Source organism: Rattus norvegicus, chromosome 9, assembly GCF_021556685.1.
Source record: "Rattus norvegicus strain SHRSP/BbbUtx chromosome 9, alternate assembly SHRSP_T2T, whole genome shotgun sequence".
NCBI lineage: Eukaryota > Metazoa > Chordata > Mammalia > Rodentia > Muridae > Rattus > Rattus norvegicus.
In genome coordinates, this window is record NC_141542.1 from 100504901 (window position 1) to 100523954 (window position 19054).

The 19054-nt window shown below is 41.9% G+C and overlaps 1 protein-coding gene across 4 annotated transcripts in view; it reads right to left on the reverse strand.

Annotated features, from left to right (window-relative positions):
- The window catches only part of Pid1 (phosphotyrosine interaction domain containing 1), a 219568-nt gene that overhangs the window by 100161 nt on the left and 100353 nt on the right, over window positions 1–19054 (reverse strand). For all 4 annotated transcript variants that reach the window (NM_001379478.1, XM_087567333.1, XM_087567334.1 and 1 more), the window contains 1 exon segment: window positions 11773–11919. In NM_001379478.1, the coding sequence (NP_001366407.1) occupies window positions 11773–11919 (147 nt within the window).

Sequence of the window (19054 nt, forward strand, 5' to 3'; positions counted from 1 at the left end):
AAAAGGTCACTGTCCTTGAAACTGTGGAAATTCTGATCCGGGCCCAGGAAGAGACAAATGCCCAAGTTACTGGCTGAGAAGAGGCTATTTGTAAAAATCACCACTTAGGACACAGTTTCTGGCACATAACTTTTCAGACAAACTTCTCATATATGAAGAATTTTTCCCTATCCACCTTTAAAACCTATTTTAAAGGTATGTTGATTTAAAATTAAAAATTGAGTAAAATAAAAGTAAGCAAAAAAATTAAGAAAATCATATCAAAAGTTTTATCTATACCATATTACCCGGGGTTTACTAATAACAGAGAGTGTATTTTTTTTCTAATATTCTAAATAAAAGTTGGGAGTCACTATTCTACTTTTGAAGGATGGAAGAATTCAGTTGTTTCTAGGGTATGATTCATCATTATCAGGGAAGCCAAGGCAGCAAGAACACACAGTAGCTCCTCACGTCATCTGCATAACCAAGAAGAGAACCAGGACTCTTAGTTGGTTTTCACACAGTCTTGTAGAAACAATACCTTTGGGCTGGAGAGATGAGACCTTAGTCGGTAAAAGTACTGACTGGCTAGTTAAACCTCCACAAACAAAATTCTAAAAAGTTTGGAACCCAGAGGTAGTGATGCATGCCTTTAATCCCAGCACTACAGAGGCAGAGGCAGGTGGATTTCTATAAGTTTGAGTCCAGCCTGATCTACAGAGCAAGTTCCAGGTTAGCCAAGGCTACACAGAAAAACTGTCTTGAAAAAAAAAAAACAATTAAAAAGTTTTTTGTTTTTTGTTTTTTTTTAAGTTGGGCATGGCAGCACATCTTCCCAAGGCACATATTTTCCTCTTTCTAGTGAAGTAACTGCCATGTCCTAGGAAACTGGATCATTCCCAGCTCCAGAGCAGAGCACCTCCACAGAGCCCAAGCATCCAGAATAATCAGTGCTCTGAAGATAAATCCTGCTCTCTGGGGGGACAAGCAACATGTCCAATATGGTCAGAATAGATTTGAAGGCAATTGCTTGCAATATTAGGACGAAGCCTTCTGCAGTGCACTGGGTTGGGCCGAGTTTGGGCCTGGACTTCTTAAGCCAACTTGTGTTATCATAAAACAAACCAAACTAAGAACTCCTCACGTGAGGACAAGCAGACATTTGATATTACAGAGCAAGACCTCTAGGTGAATCCCCAGAGTGCATGGCAGTCAACCCTCCTGTTAGAATTTACAGAGGAGAAACCAAATCATTTCAGTTACCATAGTTCGAGTTCACTATTATTTCAGCCCACAGCATCCGAGGTTTTTGTTTATCTTTGTTTTCCATTAATGCCCCGACAATTAAAGAGTCTGCAGTAAAAATGAGGAAAGAAACCTAGAAAAGAAGATTGGGGAGAGGTGGGAGAATAGATTCAAGGAAGGAAAAATCTAAAGAAATTCACAAGTCCACAGGGAGTGACCATTGCAAGAAAGATTAAAATCATGTCCATTAGGGTCCATGAGAAGGCTCAGTGAGGCTCTTGCAGTGCAAGCTTGGGGGACTGGGTTCAATTTCCACAACTATATAAAAGTGGAGAGAGTAAAGGAGACTTTACAATACTGTCCTCTGACCTCCCGGTGGCCACTGACAATAATTAATTTAGTTTTAAATTAAAACTTATCTGTTAAACAACAGCTTCTAGCTACTGTCAGTTTTTTTCCCCCTCATATTTAAAGGGGCAAGAAATAGGAGTGTTTAGATTGCTTACAGAAGACTCTTCGAAAGAAGAAAGAAAACACGGATTAGCTGTGCCCCGCCCCGACTTTGAGGGACATTAACAATAAAGACCCTAAGTCTACTCTGTGCATCTCAGCTTGTGATAGTTACTGCCCACCGTTAACTCCATTGGATTGCGTAACGTCTAGGAGATCAGTGAAGCGCTTCTCTGGGTGTGTCATGATGATATTTCTGGAACATTTCAGATGAAGGGTTCTGATGGAGTAGATGGATTCATCCTCTGATGAACTCAAAATACGACAGCCTAATTCAGAGGGCGACGAGAGGGTGTGGGTCTAAGAGGGAGGAAGGAGGTCACCAGAAGCACATCCCATAGGATGCACCGGCTGCTGCTTTAGTTCTTCTGTCCAGGTTCCATCATCCCGTGACTGAGTGTCCTAGCACAGAGTTATGCTGCCAAGAGTTCTAGGCACTTGAACAGGACCAAGCAGCCACAAACACAAGCCTAAGCCATCATGAACAAAATAAGCCTTTCCTTTGCTTGAATTGCTGGTGTCAGACACAAAAGTGACTAATGTGTTAGTCTTCGTTTTACTTAAATTCTGTCTTGATATTCAAATAAGACGTTTATTTTGAAAAGGAAAATCTACATAATTAGAAATCACTGGATTCGTGTATGTGAATGGAAGGTAATGGGTAAAAAAAATATGTGATTAGCTTTTGTTTAAAGTGAGAAGAAAAAGTGCCAGAGCATGACTATCCTAATTAAATACACACCAGGTCATATAAACACAAAATCTCAAATGTGGGAAACAGATGCATGTGGTGCTGATTTTAAGTGTGTTTAAGTCCAAGTCGGGAGCTTTTATCACAAGTTTAGTGGCTGGGTTTCACTTTTTGGACTGGCTGTTTTATATAACTAACTACTCGATGATATGGTCAGTAAAACCCCCCAGCTCAGAAACGTTTCTGTTGCAGTCCCATGAAACTATCAATCAACCACATTGTGCTGGCTAGTTTTATGTCAAGTTGACATAAGCTAAAATCATTTGAGAAGAGGGAATCTCAAATAAGAAAATGCCTTTGGGAGATGGGGTTTCTAGGCAAGTCTGTAGGGCATTTTCTTAATTAGTGATTGATGCAGGAGGGCCCAGCTCACTGTGGACAGTGCTAGCCCTGGGTGGGTGGTCCTGGATGGTATAAGAGAGCAGGTTGAGCAAGCCACTAAAGCACCCCCACTCCGTGGCCTCTGCTTCAGTCCCTGCCTCCAAATCTCTGCCCTGCCTGAGTTCCTGCCCTGACTTGTCTTAGCAGTAGAGGACTACCTGGAGGTGTATGATAAAATAAGACCTTTCTGCTCCAAGTTGCTCTGGGCCATGGTGCCTTATCCCAGCACTAGAAAGCCGAAGACATACTTCCTTCCCGGGTGCCAAGGGAGTACTGCTGCTCCAGCTGAATTCAAAGAACCTCAAGGAAAGTGGCGTACAATCTTCAGAGAGAACAGGGTCACATCCTGAAGGGGAAGTAGGCAAGCGAGAGAGAAGGAAGGAAAATAGGAAGAGTGTCATCTGCTTCCTCATTTATGTTCCGTGCTCAAAGCAAGGATCATGGCCCAGGAGAGCATCCATCCCTCACGATCTCCAGTTGCACTGAGAAGGTGTATGGTGAGGACTGGGTAAATCCGGACGTGAGGCAGATGAACTCAGCTCCAAACTGACACTAACTACCTGAGGCCTGCCTTCCTGCACCCTGGCCTTCAGTTCTAGCACTGAGACGCTCCCTCCGGTTATGCTCCTTCAATTTCTTCAAGTCCTTATACTCCGAAATGATCACAAATGATGGGCTTTATAAAATCCTTTAGATAAGAGACACACGATGTAGGACAAGTCACAATCCCCTGCCACCACACTGCTGACGTGTTGGTTCAAACCTGTGAGTGTCATGAAATATGAGAGGATTTCTATGGAATGACTTTACAAAGCATCGACATGGATATATGAGAACTCACTGGGCTCGCTGGGGTCGTGTATGCATGTGTGTATGTGTGCATGCATCTATGTGTGAGTCTACCTAGCAAATTTTATGCTACATGTAGAATATTTCATGTTATACATAATTAGCTATTGTATAATAAGGTATATCGCCTTTACTGTAGGTCGTCCCTTTTCTTTAGAAAACTGAATTGGAGAAACTGAATTACTGGTGTGATTTGAGTAAAGGTAGACAATATTTAGCACACTTGCTTCCTAATTTTTGTAAGGAAAGATAAAATTCTATACCAATTAAATAAGATAAGTTCCTGCGCTTAAATAAGCATGACCAACAGATAACACACACTCGTTCTATTTGCTTTCCTGACTGTATCTTTGGGATCTTTGTACAGCACAGGGGAAAAAAAGCAGAGACAGCCTACAGAATGGGACAAAACAATGTTTCAAAACGTTCATCTTGCAGAGGGTTGACATGCAGAACATCAACCTATAAGTAATAAATGATATAAATAAATTTATATATTCTATAAATGTATTACATATAATTATATAAATTATATAAATATAGATTATATAAATATGTAAAATGCAATTAACAAAATAATCTCCAAATAATCCAAATTTAAAATGGGGAGATAGAAATAAATGTCTCCATCAGGGAAAGTGTCATGGTAAACACTTTCATCACATCTAGCCAACTATATTAGCATCTGAGAAATGTAAGCCAAAGCTGTAGTCGAATAAGCCCTCGCCTCAGTGAGAATGGTTTTACTCTAAAAACAAAAGATGCTGGCAAGAAAGACAACTCTAATTCTCTGCACTTTGAACAGAAACGTTAAACAGTAAATCCGTAATGGAGAACCGAACGGAGGGTCCTCAAGAAACAAAAAGCATACTTGCTAAATGAGGCAGCTGCCCCACATGTGGATATTGGATGCAAAGGAAATTATACCAACAGCTTACTAAGACATTTGCATACTCATATTTTTGCTAAACAAGTCCCAATAACAACTAAGATAAGAGATTGTCTTAGTAAGGGTTTCCATTGTCAAGAAGAGACCATTGCTATGACCAAGGCAACTCTCATAAAGAAAACCGTTTAATTGGGGCTGTCTTACAGTTTCAGAAGCTCATTCTTTATCATCATGGTGTAAGTATAGCGGCATACAGGCTAGAGACAGAGCTGAGAGTTCTACATCTTGATTCACAGGTCACAGGAGACTGTGTCTCATACTGGGTGGAGCTTGAGTGTAAGAAACCTTAAAAGCCCACCCCTATGGTGACACACTTACTCCAGCAAGGCCACACCCACTCCAACAAGGCCATACTTCCTAACAGTGCCATTCCCATGGGCCAAGCATTCAAACATATAATTCTATGGGAACCATATCTATTCAAACCACCAAAGGGATCCACCTAAATGCCCAAAAGTGGATAAACTGGTAAAATAGACATGGTAGATAAAGAAAATGGGATCTTCTGAAGCAAAGTGTATGGAGCTGGGGGATGGTATATTAAGAAAAATAAACCAGAATCAGAAAGACCAAACATATGTTCTCTGTCATTTGGTTCAGATATTAATTTTTCCTGTGTGGTGTGTGTATGCGACACTAGTGTCTGGTGAATTTACTGCTTATTGTGTGTGTGCACACATGTGTGTGTACACACAGACAAGGAGGGCAGAGGTCAGTACTGAGTGTCTTCCCTCAATTGTTCTTCATCATTATTTTTTGAGACAGGGTCTCATGCCTAGCGTAAGTTTATCAATTCAGGCAGGCAGGATGCTCATGGTGGGCGGGCTTCCAGGATCCATCTTCCTCTGCAGTTAGCCTTCACCTAGACAGTGGTAGGGATGCCCAGCGAGCGCAACCATGGCCAGCAGCCTTGTGCACTGAGTACCCAAATTCAGGTCGTCCTACTTGCTCAGCATGTACTTTACCAACTGAGCTACCTGCCCAGCCCTGTGGTTAAGATTTTAAATAACACCCAATGATCGTGTCTTAAAGGGTGGTCCTCAGCTGAGGTCATTGTCAGGAAATGGTAAAGAGAGGGAGGTGGGAAGAAGAGGGTATGCATGGTGCTCTTGGTGAAGACTGGAAACATGGCCCCTTTTCTCTTCCCCCTTCCCCTTCTCCTCTCCCAGCTCTCTTTCTACCATGCTCGCCCTAGCATGATGTTCAGCTTTGTCACTCTCCCAAAGCAACAGGACCGAGCACTTGTCATCTGAATCCGCGGACCAAAATCATTCGTTCCTCCATCTGCATTGCGGATATCAAATATTTGGTCACAGCTATGGAAAGCTGTGTATCTTGTGTGGTTGCTAAAATATGACAACTCTGTGGCAATGCACAGTGGTGACCTCCAGAGGATGGGATGGAGAGGAGTGAAATGAGAGCGTGGCAGTGTGGAAAGCAGAAGGCAGAAGAAAGAAAGTCTCAGTGTTCAGGGAAGAGTGGAATGGCTATGGTTCACACCAACTATTACATACTTTATAGATAATATTAAAGAGGACTTAAAAGACTCTGAACCCACAATGAAGATAAAATGTTTAAAGTATTAATTAACATGGTTTGACCAGCACATATCATATGTAACCTATTGAAATGAACACAGTACTACATTCCTTTCAGTAATTCTTCTGTCAACAACTTTTTACACGTCTATGGATAGAAACATTAAGTACTCTGATTTAATCATTGCACATAGTACCCAATGAAAATTTGTAATTGAAATTACAATTCAGTAAAATAGAAATGTGGGGAAAGAATCCATACTAGACATTTGCCCTGGCTCTAAGTCCTAAACAGCACAGAAACTTAGGTATGTATAAAAGAAGTGACTTGAAATTTGATGATACAAACTGTCAATGTTTCAAAAAGGACCAATGGAGGGATGTAGCATTAGTCTGGTTGTGAAGGAGTACCAGAATCCATTACTACATAGACTATGGCAAAGGTGGATTCTGTCGATTCTTCACTGGGTGCCAAAGACAGGATTAGGGATGCCTTCCTGTCTCAACTAGCTCCCCTGTGATGTTGGGGTGTACATGTCCTTAGCCGGCTGAGTTGTCATGAGGATAAACTCACTCTATACTAGGAAACACAATAAACGTGTCAACAAACAGGTGCATCCAGGATCACAATTTCTGTATTAGTTTTTTTTTTTAATCATTGCTCAGGATCATTATCATTATCATAACAACATAATCTCTATCAGAACTGTGGAGCATAGACCTGGCCTGGAAGTTGAGTCTGTGCAAAGTAGGACAGCGCCCCCTGGAGGATAAGACAAAGACCCAGAACACCCATGTGTGCAGAGACTCCACAGCCATTCCCCATCAGATGTCACGATCTGCTTTGTTGACTCCCATTTGGACCATAAAGCGCCAGTTGGCCAGCATTACATTTATATTACCTCTCTCACACACCCCTCTGTGGGTAAAGTTCTCAGGCACCAAACCACCTTAAATTTAGGTAAATTTTATGGTAGATTTTTGAGTGCTGCCTCCTACCCTTGGTCACTAACACTTAGTATTTGAATAGAAGTTCCCGGGAACTTCAGAGTCCATATCCCCCACTTCTGGGTATAACAGCTAGAGACACCCTAATAGATTCGTGGAGCCTCCCCTATCCCAGATCCATTGGATCCCCTTCCCCTGACTAGACTGCCTGGTTGGACCTCAGTGAGAAAGGATGCACCTAGGCCTATAGTGACTAGATGTCCCAAGATAGGGTGGTACTCAAGGGGGACTTCCGATTCTCTGAGAAGGAGAGAAGGTAGTGGGAGAGGGACTTGTAAGAGTGAAACATGGAGGAGGGAAGCTACAACTGAGATATTAAATGGACAAATTAATTAAGGGAAAAATAATCAATGGAAAAGTTTGCAGAAAAATCCTTGGGGATTCTGATATAGGCAATAGTATTTAGAGGTCCCTGTGATTGGGTTAGTGAGATGACTCAGCAGGTAATGACACCTGGTGCCAAGACAAACACAACCTGAATTTAATCCTCAGGACCCACCTGCTGGAAGGAGAGACCCAACACCCAGGAAGTTGTCCTCTGACTTCTACATGCTAACCATTAGACACACATGTGTGGCACACACTCCATATGAGTTAACTGTCACCCCACAGTGAGGATACAGAAGACCTTCTCCTAAAGAAAAGGAGTTGAGGTGAATGTGCTTGAGCATTCCTCCTATTCCCTCTGCCTGTTTGCCCACCTCACTTCCTACAACCCCTTTCTTTATGATCCCCACATATGGTGAACTTTCAGTGTGTGCTGATTCAATAAACGCAGACTAAGAAGGCGAAGCCACCCAGAATCCCATTATGCAAGAGACAGGGGCCACAAGCTGTCACCACTGTTGCAAAATCAGATGCGGCCCCTATGATGCTCGAAGCAGCCCCAGCAAGAGTCCTGGGGGTGCAGTGGGCTATGTGGCTTAAAAAAAAAGCTACCCCGAAGAAAAGGAAAGCAGCAGCAATAGAGGAAAACACACAAAGCCCCAGCTGCCCCAGACATGAATAGCCTGGCACAGCAGTCTCTCCAGGACCCACTGAGAATACAGATCAGAGGGAAGCAGGATATCGGAGATGAGCGAGGGAGGGTCTCTGTAATGCTGACCTTAAACCATTCCCAACTCCCTCCCCTTTGATTTTCCCTGCCTCTCGCCCTTCCCAAATTAAAAGTTATGCAAGTACGTCTTAGGAGCCATTAGGAGAAAAAAGAACCAGTTCTGTGTAAAGACGGAGGGTCCCCAACACTGGCCCTGCAGCTGGGCCAGCTACATTATGTTCATTATTCCTGGGGCTCAGGAGTCGGGAAGAGAGTTCCTTCTGCAGCTGGCATTTTGTGAGCCGAGTTACTCACTGGCAAGAAGCAGAGAGGAAACACTAGACTTTGTTCTTGAAGATGACTCGGGGGAAGCAGGGGGAGGGAGGCTTGGGGATTTTTAAACAGAAATGTCAGAATTTCCAAGATGTAACCTTTAAAAAATAAACAAAGGGATATGACTTTGAAAACAAACATGGTATTATCCTTGAAAAAAAAAAAAGACAGTTTTGGTATGTTTGCAGTTAAAATTTAGGGGTATGAAGTCGATATCACACAGTTTGAGAATCACGTGTTGGAGGCTTTCTTCCTCGAAATAGAAGGGTCAGATAAAACAGAACTGCTCAGAGACTTGAAGCACTATTGACCCTGATCTCTGACTCTAGGAGTGCCATTCATTATCCATGCCTGGAATCTCTACCATGTGTAAGGATGCAGAGTTCACATGGTTCTTTGATGGTCTAATGGGGTGTTTTTCACTTTGGCTACAGATGAAACTCCCCTCAATTCAGCTAAAATTACAGGCAGCCACCCTTTGTCCTGCTGGCCACACATACTGACACCTACACAATGACCCTTGCAATCTCCTTACCGGAAATCCACTTCTCCCCAACTTCTTAAAAAAAATCAGTTATGAATATGTGTATATGGTCATTGCATGAGCGAGAGAAGCTCTGGATGCCAGGAGAGGGTGTCTGATCCCCTAGAGCATCCTTTTCGAATCTTCCTCCTGTTGTGACCCTTTAATACAGTTCCTCATGTCGTGGTGACCCCCGACCCTAAATTACCTCCATTACTACTTCATGTCTGTAATTGGCTACTGGTATGCATTATAATGTAAGCATTTGATATTCTACCCCTGTCAAAGGGTCACTGACCTCCAAAGGGGCAGTGACACACAAGTTGAGACCTCTGTCACAGAACTAGAGTTACAGGTGGTTGTGGGTCACCTGAGAGTAGCATTAGAAACCTAGCTCTGGTCTTCACAGAAAGCACTGTGTTCTCTTTAACCATTGAGCCAGCTCCCCAGCTCCCCAGTATCCTTTTGGAAATAAATGAATGAATACAGCTTAAGAGCAGTACATGTAGATGGAAGGAAAGATAAATGCTGAACTCTATACACTTTCTAGAAAGAAAAAATGAAGGTTATACAATTTTATTCTCCTAGAAAATCCCCCATCTACCTACCTCCATTTCCCTTCTTTTTCCTTCCCTCCTATCGCCTCTCTCTCTCTCTCTCTCTCTCTCTCTCTCTCTCTCTCTCTCTCTCTCCTCTCTCTCTCTCTCTCACACACACACACACACACACACACACACACAACATTCATGTGTGAATGAGGCTATTATGACTTGTTTTGTTTTATTTTGCTTTGTTTTATTTTGTTTTTAAGACAGGGTATCACTCTGAGTGTCCTGAAACTCACAATGCAGACCAGGCTGGCACTGTAAAGTCATCGCCCACTACTTTTCATTCTGTAACTTTAAAAAAAACATTTTAAGCACAATCTGTGTGCTTCATCAACTTAAGCTGTCCTCCTTACAATGGTCCCTACTTCATCTCGCTTCAGGACACCGCCATCTTCTCTAACAGTAACTGAGTTTAAAATGGCATAAGCACATCTGCTAAAAGGTGTACATGAGTTTTGATTTCCGGTAACTTGGCAAATGCCATCAATATTTCCCTAGCACCTTGGCTCTTCACCAGAAAAATTACACATAGTAGACCCAAGGCCACTCACACAGTCTCCCCATCCCAGTCAACCTTCCTCACTCTTCTAAGCACACCGACCCATTTCTTTCCCTCCAAAGGGACAGCAAGCCCACACGGACATGAGAGATCCAGAATTCCTAGTTTTCTCAATCTGTAGGCACTTCCAGAAGGGCTTTACAAATTGGCTCTCACCGGCTAATGGATGAGTACATGTGTTTTCTTCTCCCGTGACTCGAAACTAGCAGTTAAAATTCCACAAAGATGTTGTGGGTCTTGCCCACATTCTGCCCCAGAGCCTGTCAGACACTGAGTATGCAGTAACTATGTGTGGAATGAATGGGTGTGTGTGAGGGTTTGTGCAGATTACTGTCACCCCGGATGGCTGCAGGTTCCAACCTGACCACAGCTATGTAAGACCTGCTTCTCCAACAACAAATAAGGAGAGTGGTGGATCCAAGAGATGAAAAAAAAGTCATAAGCAAATGTGCATTTGCTTACCCTTGATTATATATTCTCCACTCTAAACAAACTCCTGAAGGCAAATACACATAAAACATATTTTCTTTGGTATCTCTAAACTTATTTCTATATTCACTAACACAACCAAAAAAAGAAAAACAAAAGGGATATGAGGGGGGAAAAAAATCCAAAAACTTACCAAAATTGAATATTTTGTCTCTAGTTTTTTTCTGTCAGTATTATGGTTGGCATGAATGAAAAAGGTGCTTTGGGGGTTTGTTTCTTTCTTTTTTTGTTTTGGTTTTTTCTTTTGTTTTGGTTGGGTTTGGTTTTGGCTTTTATAGATTCTGAGGCATAAATATTAATTAGTATAAGTTTTGAGGAAAGAAATAACCCACAAAGGGACTTGGAAGGTTCAAGTGTTGGAGAAGTATTTTGTTTTACTCAGGGTTGGGAATTCTCATTCTTTAAGACATGTTTTATTCAGATTGCAAATACAAAAGGAAGAACTACCATGAGAGATAAAACTCTCTGTAGACAGGAAAGATGGCTTAAAACTCAAGAGCGCTTGCTGCTCTTGCGGAAGACTGGCATTTGGATTCTAGCACATATGTCCACTGCCTGAAACCCCAGCTTCATGAGATCTATCAATGCTGTCCTCCAGATTCCAAGAGCACCTGCATACACACACACACACACACACACACACACACACACACACACACACACACACATAACACGCATACATGCACACACACTTGAAAAATAAATATTAAAATATAAAATTCCCTTTGAAACTCAAAGTTCCACATAGCCACTGAAAGAACAATAAGAATACTATTTTATTCGTGCATACCAATATTTACATTGTTGGTGTATGTCCCCAAAATGATGAGAAATAATCTATTATTGAGAAAAAAATCAAGATGTGAGTTCAAACTGGCATCACTTCATAAGCATGCTAGTCATGTGATATTTGCATTCTTAAAACATGAACACCACAGAACAAGACCCTCATGTCAGACATGCTTTTGTCTGGCCCATGAAAAGAAACACTGTTGACCTCCTGCACTGTACCTTGCAGCCACTATGAGTCCTTGCCTTCATCAGCGGTGTGGTGGTGCACAGCTCAATGGCTTCCGGCTCATGGAAGATGACTGCTGGTATGGGCTCCTTTTTCAGTGTTAGGACATTCAACTTAGACTTCAGCATGGTCTGGAAGTGCTAAAGACAGAGAAAATAAACCAAGAGAGTTAAATCACTTAGACGTGCACCTTGATTCGACTGCACATCAAACCTAGTAGCAAATGCTTCGTCTTGGTAAGTGTGTTGTAGGGAGTGAGGTTGAGAGATACTATTCAATGGAGAGGGCAACATCCTATGAAGACTGGACTAACATGACGCTGTGGGGAACAGTCAGTCCCTAGCAGGAACATAAAAATACAAGTTCATGGGGGCATCATCTCACGCAAGACTTTATCATCTGAGAAGCTTTTCCAAGGTGTCATGGCTATGGACGTTCAGAGATATGATCAGTATAGACTCAGCATCACCAGGAACGATGTCAGGAAAGGACAAATGACAGGCTCAATGGCGGAAAACCTCCCAAACTGGCTATAGGACTCTAGGAAATTTTCTACACAGTAGGCTATTCTCCATTGTCTCCAGCTAAAATTCTAGGGACATATTCTTTGCAATAGGGAGCCCAATGCAACAGTTTTAAAAACTGTTCTCAGTATGGTTCTGTCTAACCATTGCTATCTGTGTGTTCTGGTTCCCCTTCTGTTGCTATGATAAAATGCTCTGACCCAAAGCAACCTGGGGAGGGGAAGGTTTGTTTCCGCTTACACTTCCAGGTTGGTCCGTCACTGAGGAAAGTCAGAATAGGAACCCAAGATATGAATCTGGAGGCAGTAACCATGGAGAGATGCTGCTGACTGGTTCACAGGCTTGTCTCAAGTTCAGCTACCTGGGAACGGTATGTCCCAGAGTAGGCAGGTCCTTCCACATCAATCATTAATCATGCATATTTTTCACACACATGGCCACAGGCCATTCTTCAGTTGGAGTTTCCTCTTCCCAGGTAACTTTAAACCCCTTCAAATTGCCCATAAAAACTAACCAGGACATTATACCACCCAGTCTGAGGTTTTATCCTCATTTAGAATATTTGTTTCCTTCACTCCAACAGCCCCCCTGTATAAATCATCACCACACAGAAGCCAAATGGTTCTTCTAAACTCCAGCTACGGTAAAGTATGCCATGCCTTTACTAAAACTAAAATGTGCCCAAATTTTCCTATCCTCATCTGTTCATAGAAAAATCCAAAGCCCTTAATTTACCCGTTGATGCTATTCATAATTCAGAAGCCTAACTGTCTCTCTGGTTCCATTTCTCAACCTCATGTTTCCAATCATGAATCCAGTCACAGTGGCTGCCTTAGTGTTTGAGACTACACCAAAGACACATGGGACCTGGAACCTCTAGCCATGCTGCTTCTACCCAACATGTCTGGCAGGGTGACTCCCTTACTTTCACAAAAGCCTTTGTTGCCTATGCCTAGCTTCATGAGCATGCAACCCATGCAATCACACAGAGTCCCGCGCTCAAGGAAGTCACGCCCCGATGGGGCTTCTTGCTTGGTTTAGTATGATTGTTACAAAACTTTTAGTAACTGTCTCTTTGGATTTGTCTTTTTCAAGTGATGGTGCATGGCACAGTCATTCAGGAGACAGTCACAGCATGGATCTCCTCAATCCTTGTCTCCCACTTATATCAGTGATGCCCGTGACTGAGAATTCTGATGGGACCAGATACCTAGAATTCATCAAGAGTCAAGGTGAGAGTAAGGTAAGAAGTTAAGCCTATGACTGAGGAATTGATGATACAGATAGCCCAAGAGGCCACCCTTAGGAGTCAGAATTTTCCTCAGATGCAAAGTCAGCTGTGTCCTAGAAACACAGCAATCCAGGAGGCCTCTCCTATGCTTCCCTTCATTGTATCAGGCAGCAACCCACAGGGAAATAAATGCACAGGAAGAAAGAGAGGTGTGTCCACCACAGTTACTGCCCCCTACAATCATTCCCTGCTCGTCGCCTGGCCCAAGGTAAAGTGTAATGAGCACATATCTAGAAATAAAATTCAGATAGGCAGGGCAGTGTCCTGTGGCACTTTCTGTCTTTGGACAGAAGCAAACCAGTCTCAATTAGAAAGTGCCAACCATACAGGCTGTTACCATACCCCTAGCTTCGCATCGGAGGTGGACATAGCACCACCAAAGCTCATGCCAGTCACCCAAAGCTTCCTGGTTTTTTTCTTCCCTTGGAGCAGTATTAAATAGTAAATAATAAGAAGAAACCACACAGACCTTCCCAGAAAGATTCAAGAGCCAAGCAGAAGCTTTATGTGTTTTTCCTGGGCTCTGATTAGGAGACACTGAATTTGCATTTTGTACTGGAGCCTGCATATTATGTAGAGAGCTGTGCTCACACAGACTCAGCACTGTCTCTCCCCTCCCCACACCCTCCTCACACCCTCCTCACACCCTCCCCACGCCCTCCCCACGCCCTCCCCACACCTTATCATCTCTATCAAATCCTGTAGTTATTTTATCTTGTGTCTTTCCCAAAAACATAAGAAATACAGATGTATAGGCTGCTTAAATTCATGAACTATCAGAGGGTCCTAAAATGCTGCCTTACTAACCGTAAAGATCTGAGGAACATTCTGGAAGGTTAAAAAAAAAATGAATGTGCCAAAAGGAAAATGCAAAGCACAAATTTAAAGCGATGATCTCTAAATCAAAGTTCAGAGGCTTATCTTCTTGCTACCTCATCTAAGCCTTCCTAGACATCCTATTATTTTGAATAATATACATATATAAGAATATTCATCTAAAAGTAAACTGCCATGGTCAGCTCTTTAACTGCACACAACTCATGTAAGGGTGCAGAGGTTTCAGCATTTACAGCAGGGCTAAGCCTGTATTTCAGGAGTCCTCAAATGACCACTCTGCTGAGCAAATATATGTGCCAACTTGTCTAGACCACAGTGCCCAGTAACTAAGCATAACATTCACCCGGGTGTTGCTGTGAGGGTGTTTTGTAGACAAGACTGAAAGTTTAAGGTAAGGGAGACTATCTTGATGATCTGATGGGGTCCAAACAACCTATTGAAAGACTCTTTAAGAGTTGAGCTTAGGCTTCCCTGGTGAGGAAGAATACTTCTACTGTAGAAGAGCCCAAGTCTGGGAGTCCCGGCCCATTCTTCCTGGCAGTCTGCCTTCCAGTCTCAACCTCTGGCTTAACTAGCCAGCTCCCATGAGGGCAAACGCTAATTCCATGGTGCGGGATCTGTATATGCTACTAGTTCTGTGCCTCTGTTTGAGACTTGATGGATATGGCCACATTTTAGGAAACCAAATGGCCAGCTTTGATATACTTTTGAATGGGGAAGAGGCATAAAAGCTGTAACAAGGAGAGACAGCACTTTGACATCCTTTAGCTATTGGATCTGGATGTATATGACACTCATATATTCACACTGTCTTACACTACGATGAAGCAATACATTATTTTTCCTGCTTTAGTGGACCTGACAGGTATCCAATTCTTGCAAATAAAATAAGTAGTACAATCAAATATAATTTATTTATAATCAATGTATTTATAATCATGTATAAATAATGTATTTATAATCAAATATATATACATATATACAAATATATGAATATATGTATATATGATATAATTTAAATGTGTATGGTTTATAATCATATTTATATTACACACACACACACACACACACACACACACACACGAAAATAAATTGCAGCCCTTAACAAAACTGGTATGCAATTACACTTGTAAATCATAGAAACACAAGCATACCATCATTTAAAAGAAAGTGAGCTTCATACTTCTTTGAACCATTAAGACACTATGGTAAAGCACCCACTCACAATCTCAAACATTGCTTTACAAACTGGATTGCAACCCCATAACAGAATGTGGGATTCACCAAAAACGGCAATATTAAGAAGCTTATGAATGCCCAATGATGATCAAAACCTCATTCAAAGATGTAGCAAAATGTAGGCGTGTCTGACAGCATCCTACTGTGTGCAGCATGACTTCATCACACGCTGGTTCTAAGCATGCAACATGTATACTTTGTCCTCAAATGCTAGACTCAGACAGGTCAAGAAGGGATGTCACCAGCTCTTTGCCCAGCTATGTGGGTGCAATGAGGAGAATGCACCTTTGGAACATGCAACCTGGTAGCTTTATCTCAAGGCTGCAGAAGTGGAGCAGCATAGCAGAGGCTGGAAAGACTGTGGCTGCCTCTGAACCAAAGCTGCCCAGAGCTCCATAAAGAAAATGTGTCATTCATTCATAAGGGGACGTGAATAAGGGAGAAAAATTAGGGCACTGCCCTAGACAAATGAGACAAAGCCCAGCTTTCTGCACTTGCTGCTTTCTGTGGGATCCCAAAATAGAGCCTCTAAATCAAACCCCATTATGCGGACGGGGTAATCACTGTGCCCTGTATAATTTTACAGTTGGCTTCGCCTTCTATGCCTTTTCAGACATTAATCTCTCACAGTTTAGCCGCCAGGGATTTACATATTTTACCAATTCAAATTGGGTGTATCTCACCTTTGTATTGATACAGTATCCAAACCATAAAGCATTCTCTGGAAGGCAAGTCCTGTCCCATTTTTTTTTAAATGAAATTCCCGGAACTCTATCCTCAAATTGGGACAGGTTCATGGTTTTAAGGTTTTAATCTTTCACCCTCTTTACTTCTTGATGCCAACCCTAGTGGTCGGTTGTAACTTCTGAATTACTGATTCAACAGAGCTCTAGTCATGCTTCAAAATGCTACATATTCTGAAGAGGACCTGGAGGAACAAGTTGGGGGAGCAGAGTAATAGAAAACTTCAGTGTTCTGAGCAATTGCTAATTTGTGCAAGCAGAGAGGACCCAGCAGGCCTTGAAACTACAGTCAAAAGCACATGTAAAAAGAATAAAGCTTAAATTTACTTTAACTAAAGTATAATCAGGCCCCGAATATGAGAAAAGAAATCATGGTGATGCTCTTTGGTCACTTTTATAAGATATTCTGCCTATTTTTATATAAAATTTTTAAATTTCAGTTTCCAAATATTTTGTTCTTGCATTTCACAGAACAAGCCTAAAAGCAAAATAACTTTTTAACTAAATAGCAAACAATCTGTTCATAATTAGGAGTAATCAAGAGTAAATAAAGAAAAATTTGCTCAATTAAGTTGTACCTTTATTTAAGTATTTTTTATGTAAAGGGTTATGTCTGTCTATTTAATTTGCCCTTTCTGAAAATTAATCCCAGTTGGATAGTCTCCCTTAATCTAGAAGACAAATACAAAATTGGACCATTTGAACTTCAAGAATTATCTTTTTAATATAGTCTATCAAACTATCGTTTCAAGAAAAGAAAGACCTATAGAATATTAGCATATATGTTCAGGTTACAAATCAGTCATTCCCACTGAACGCCTTACTCAAAACAGTACAGGCTTCATTTAAAGAACCAATACCTAAACACCCAGGAGTCTAAAAGCCTGCCTGTGGGCTATTATTAAACTAACTGAAAATAGTTGTGTTCGCACAACCAAATTTACTCACAGTTTAGACTGTAGAAGCATTTTTATGTCTTCAACATAACAAATTCACTCAAGAAAATACATAGGAGGAACATAAAAATGTTCTATATGCCCAGCCAGCAAGTCAGTGAAAGAACTATAGAAGCAAAGGCTTCCTCACTCGGGGTGGTTGTTGTGTGCCTATGTTAAGTATATAAATAAACATATACTCACACATGCACACACATGTATATGTGCATATACATATTAACAAAATCATGTTTGAATTCCTAGACTATACCTCCCTTATTCACAGGTTCCCGGTGGATGAACGAAGCTACAGGTAAAACGGAATCCTGGGTAAACTGCTTTTCCTTTCCCGTACATACCTAGCATGAAGTTAATGTGTAAACTGGCAGAGTAAGAGATTAAAAAGTCACAACTAATACAATAAAAGATAGATTATAACAAGATGTTGCAATCATAAAAGATAGGCGAATATGGTCTCTCTCTAAGAACTCTACTTTTCCTACTAAAAGGAAACACTGTTGCATCTCCCTTGGGCGGGTCTGAACTGTCAAGAAAATGACTATTGGACTTTGGGACTATGGCTGGTAAACCCAGAGTACCACAGCATCACCACAGTGAAGCTGAAAATCAAGGTGGCTGGAAAATGACTAATAATAGCCAGGAGGTGCATACTGTATGCTTACATCTAGCAAAAGCCTAATTCACGTCCCTGCAGATCCCACGAGTTCGCCATGCCTTTCAGAATGAAACACAATTGAAATGTATCTATCGTGTGCTCTGTTGTTGACTACCATGGTTATTATCAATAACCAACCTGACAGGCTCCGGAATCCCCTTGAGCGGTGCTTCTCAACCTTTCCTAAAGCTGTGACCTTTTAATATAGCGCCTCATGTTGTTGTGACCCTCAAACATAAAATTATTTCACTGCTCCTTCATAACTGTAATTTTGCTACTGTTATGAATCATACTGTAAACATCTGTGTTTGCCGATGGTCTTTTGGGGGCCTCCAACAAGAGGTTGAGAACTGCTGACCTAGAGAATAGCTTTCAGGAATAGCTAGCCCTGGGCATGTCTGTAAAGGATTATGTTAATTAGGTTAGTGGATAAGTAAAGACACACCCTAAAAGTGAGTGGAATCAGTGACTCAACCCTAGGTTGAGGTCCTGGGCTGCAGAAGAGAAAGAAGAGGACACCTAGGCACAATAATTCTTCTCTGAGTCCAGACCGAAGAGTCCATGTGACCCTGCTTCAAGCTCCTGTTGATGGGACAGACAGTATCTTATTAGTTGCTTTGCTCAGGTGTTTTGTCACAGTAGCACATGTGATCATTTATGTCACTGACCAAGAAAGACAACAGAGGATGACACCAGAAAGATATGGAGAAGAGAACCCACTGTGTGTATGTGTATGAGCCCGTGTGCCTCTGTATGTATGGTGTGGTGATTTGAATATGCTTGGCCCAGGGAGTGGCACTATTAGGAGATGTGGCCTTGTTGGAGTTGGGGTGGCCTTGTTGGAGGAAGTTTGTCACTGTGGGGTTGTGCTTTGAGACTCTCCTCCTAGCCACACGGGAGACAGTCTTCTGTTTCCTTCCAAACAAGACATTCAACTCTCAGCTCCTCCTGCACCAGGCCTGCCTGGATGCTGCCATGCTCCAATACTGATGATAATGGACTGAATCTCAGAACCTGTAAGCCAGCCCCA